Source organism: Bison bison, unplaced genomic scaffold (genome assembly GCF_000754665.1).
Source record: "Bison bison bison isolate TAMUID 2011002044 unplaced genomic scaffold, Bison_UMD1.0 scf7180017864388, whole genome shotgun sequence".
Classification (NCBI taxonomy): Eukaryota; Metazoa; Chordata; class Mammalia; order Artiodactyla; family Bovidae; genus Bison; species Bison bison.
The window spans coordinates 4,689,553-4,693,300 of record NW_011494960.1 but is presented as its reverse complement, the minus strand read 5'-3'; the positions used below and the strand labels follow the sequence as shown (position 1 = coordinate 4,693,300).

Genomic DNA, 3,748 nt, shown 5'->3' with positions numbered 1-3,748 from the left:
TGCCCGGGCCCTCGTCCTCCTCGTCGTCATCGTCCCCGGGACCCTTCTGGCCCACGTCGCTGAGGTCCGGGTGCGGGTTGAGTTTGGTGGGAAGGGTCTGCTCGCGGCAGCCCCCGCTAGACAGGAGCTCGCGTTCCTTGGAGTTCCGCCACTTCATGCGTCGGTTCTGAAACCAGATTTTCACCTGGGGCCAAAGGGGTGAGAGCAGGGGAGAGGGGAGGTTAGCGCGGAGCCCCCGCCACCGTCTTTGCCAGCTCCCCACCCCTTAAAGTGAGTTGGGACGCCACGTGGCACTTTCCATTCAGCCCCCAATCTCATCCCCGCCACCCACTTCACGCATCTCTCGCCGGGTCTTAGGGTACCTGGCCGAGGTGGGCGGGGGTGGGGTCGCTGCTGAGCCTGGGAGAGACGGGGCAGGGAGAGTGGCTATCTATCGCGAGGAGCCTCCGCGAAGCCGGCTCTCGCCCCTTTCATCCTCTCTAGTCCTGACCGCATCTGTACACTGGGACCTAAACGGTTTCCTAGAACCCTCCCATTTAGACCATGCCTGGCGGGGGGGGGCTACGGGGAGACCGCCCTCACCTGTGAGTCTTTCAAGCCCAACTTGGCCGCCAGCTTCTTGCGGTCCGGCTTGCTGATGTACTTCTGCTTCTGGAACATCTTCTCCAGCGCCTTGCGCTGCACGTCGGAGAACACGGCTCGACGCAGCATGCCCCTGCGAGGCTTGCCGCGGGCGGCCAGTGGCCAGGAGAAGGTCCCCGGGATGGGCACGACGCTGGAGGACGCTGCGGAGGCCAGGAGTGCTAGGTGAGTGAGTGGGCGGTGTCCTGCCCCGTCCGCCCCTCCTTTGCGGCTTCCTTTGGTTTTCCTTTCTGATCCTTCGTCTCTTTAAAGCTCTCCTTTTTCTCCCCCTGGAGAATAGGCTACGAACCTACAAACCTGCGAGAGTGAAAGGCGCTTTCCGCCCAAATAACTTTCCCTTTCAACCGTGCAAACCCGGATTAGGTAAAACCACGGAAACACAGAAAACAACCCCCACAATAGCCTGTTTCGTTTTTCCATTCAACGGTCTCAGGGAAACCAAACCTGCGTGCATCAGCTAATATAGCAGGAGGAAAAAAAAAAAATAAGTTACAAAAGTAAAAATAAAATAGCCAGCCGAGGCCCCTTGGGTTTCCCCCCTAAGCTTTTAGCACATTGGTGGCTTTTGCATTCTTTGGATGAAAATGAGGTGCTTTACTGATTTGTTAGGAGAAAATCCGCTTTGGATTTTTTTATTTTTGGAAAAATCCAATCAGTATTCATCTTTTTTATATTAATCTTTCCTCCCCTCATCCGCAAAACGTAAAGAATTCGGCCCGAATACATGAAAAGTGGCAGCTAATTAGCACATTGACCGCTTCCCAATGGGTATTGGCATGATAAAAGGAGGGGGTAGGGGGGTGGGGGAGAGTTTCGCTTTAAGGGAGGAAAAAAAAAAAAAAAACCCCCAAAGAAACAGAGACTCTAATGAAGCGTGAATGGTAATTGTGTAGTAATGAACTAACAGAAAAAGACTGAGGACAAGCAGCGAAAGCCATATATTACTGGGACAAAAGAGATTTACACTTTCAAACTAAACACAACTGCAGGCCAAGACCATTGGGAGAATACTGATGGCAGAGGCTTCTCTTCCCCGAATCATTTTCATTAAATGGACATGAAAAGCTATTTATAAAGCTCGGGTTGTTTTTGTTAGAGCATTGAGCTGGGGGAGAAAGGGAGCAAATTCCATTAGCAGCAACAGCATGAATGGTGGGAGGGGGGACGGTTGGTGAATTCTCTCTCCCCCTTTCAAAAATCAATTGCGTGTTTCTTTCGCTGATATTGGGAAGTGCTGTCGAGGTTTTACTCACCGCCCCCCACCCCCGACCATACCCAGTCTCCCTTCCCTTTATAAGAGTTCCCGTCTCCTCAGTCTTGACCAGCTGTAGAGTTTTGAGTCATCACTGGGATTGCAGGATGAAAACTTCGTGGAACCTGCTTAAGGTGTTTCTCCTTTAAACTGGGACCCAATTATGGACCTCCCTCCGACTTCCAATTTTACGAGTTCTACGGTCTTTAAAACGGTTTGGCGGTGGGGGGAGGGTATGATTTGGGAAGTCGGGCTGGAAATAGAGGGTTGGGGGTGTGGGAGGATCTAGTCCCCCTCCCCCGGGCGACCCCAGGCATCCCACACAAGAGGGCACCCCATGTGGTCTTGTGAAAAGCCCGAAGCCCTGAATGAGTTTTAAAGAGAAATTAGCCCCGGCTGGTAGGTGTCTCTCCTCGGCTCGGAGGGGCGAGGGCTGGTCTGTGTGTGGCTGCCCGGAGGAGCTGACCAATTGGTCATGGTGCTGAAACCTTTGTGGGGAATCGTGGCCAAGTGCACTGACTCTGTGGGAAAACGGCGGCGTGAAGGGATGCCAACAGTTCCGCGCCGGGAAGGGAACCGCCTCAAATTGGGACCATGACAATTCCTGCTAATTTGTAGAGCAGGGAATTGGTGCAAAGTGTCAAGCAGTCACTGCTTGTGCTAAATAGGGCATCAAATTGGCGCGACGGATTCGTGAATGTTGTACGTCTCGCAACCTCTGAACCAGAGCGTAACCCCGTGGGGTGGACGGAGAAATATGGCTTCGGGGCAGGGAGCGATGGGGTGGGGCTGGGGTGACTCCAGCCTCCTGAAAGGAAGGGGGACAAGACTTACCTGGGAAATAAGAAGATCTGATGAAAGGCTGGAAAGAGCCTTCAAAGTAGGGAAAGGCAAAGGTCTTGGGAGGGACACTCTGGAGCAAGGTGGGAGACGTTTCTGGGAGTGAGGGAAGGAGGAACAGAAGGAGGAAGACAGGGAATTTGATTAGGTCACCTGATTATTGTACAGGACAGTGAACACATGACATGATTACATCTTAGGCTGGTTTCAAAGGCTTCTTCCTCAATGAAAGAGTAAAATAAATGTTTCCCTAACACTGTCTCATCTGTGGAACTCTCCCCATAGTCCTCACAGTCGCTTACCCACCTCCCCCCCAATATCATCCTAGGCACAAACAAGATGGGTAGAATTGGAGCGGGGGAGAAAAGACTTGCAGACCCACAATACTTGTTAAGCTAGTAAATATGTTGTCTTGGGTTTAAGAAACGGGCTTCCAGAAGCTGGAGGGCAGAAACGCAGAGGCCGAGGGGCGTGCGCTCGATTTCCCTGCACCAGGTACTGTGCGCGCTCAAACTGCAGGTGTTCACATTCATTCTGAGGGTGGGGCGAACCTGGCGGCTTTCCTTTCTGGAAATCGTCTGGACCTACGTGTCACATTGCTTGACCTGGGTCCTCGGGGATCTTGTGTTAAGTGTGTGCGCTGCTGTGTGCGTGGGTACCCGCTGCATAAGGGAAACTGAGGCCAGAACAGAACAGCCCTCAGCGTTTTGCTTTCACTTACCGGTTCTGGGCGCCGAGGAAAGGATGGCGTTCACTCCAAACTTCAGAAACGTGGGCTCGCTGGCAGGGGAGACGGCGGTCTGCGGTGAGCCGCCCCGCCGGCTGCCCGGGCGCGGGGAGCCCAGGTCCGAGGCTCCGGTGTCTGTGAGAGCCGCAGGGGCCCCCGGCCTAGGGGGCGACATACTGGGGGTGGGCACGCTGCCTCGGGGCAGGTAGGCGGGGGGTCGGCTGATGCGGATCAGATCCTCCACCAGGAAGCTCGAGTGACCGGAAAATGCCGACTGCAGGGACTGG

General features: G+C 54.1%; 1 protein-coding gene across 1 annotated transcript in view; it reads right to left on the bottom strand.

Annotated features, from left to right (window-relative positions):
- Positions 1 to 3,748, bottom strand: part of DBX1 (developing brain homeobox 1) — a 5,286-nt gene that overhangs the window by 279 nt on the left and 1,259 nt on the right. Inside the window, exons 3-6 of the mRNA XM_010858473.1 lie at positions 3,456 to 3,744; positions 2,729 to 2,830; positions 583 to 785; positions 1 to 184 (exon numbers count right to left, since the gene is read on the bottom strand). Coding sequence (XP_010856775.1) covers positions 1 to 184; positions 583 to 785; positions 2,729 to 2,830; positions 3,456 to 3,744 — 778 coding nt within the window. The remainder of the gene's footprint in view (positions 185 to 582; positions 786 to 2,728; positions 2,831 to 3,455; positions 3,745 to 3,748) is intronic.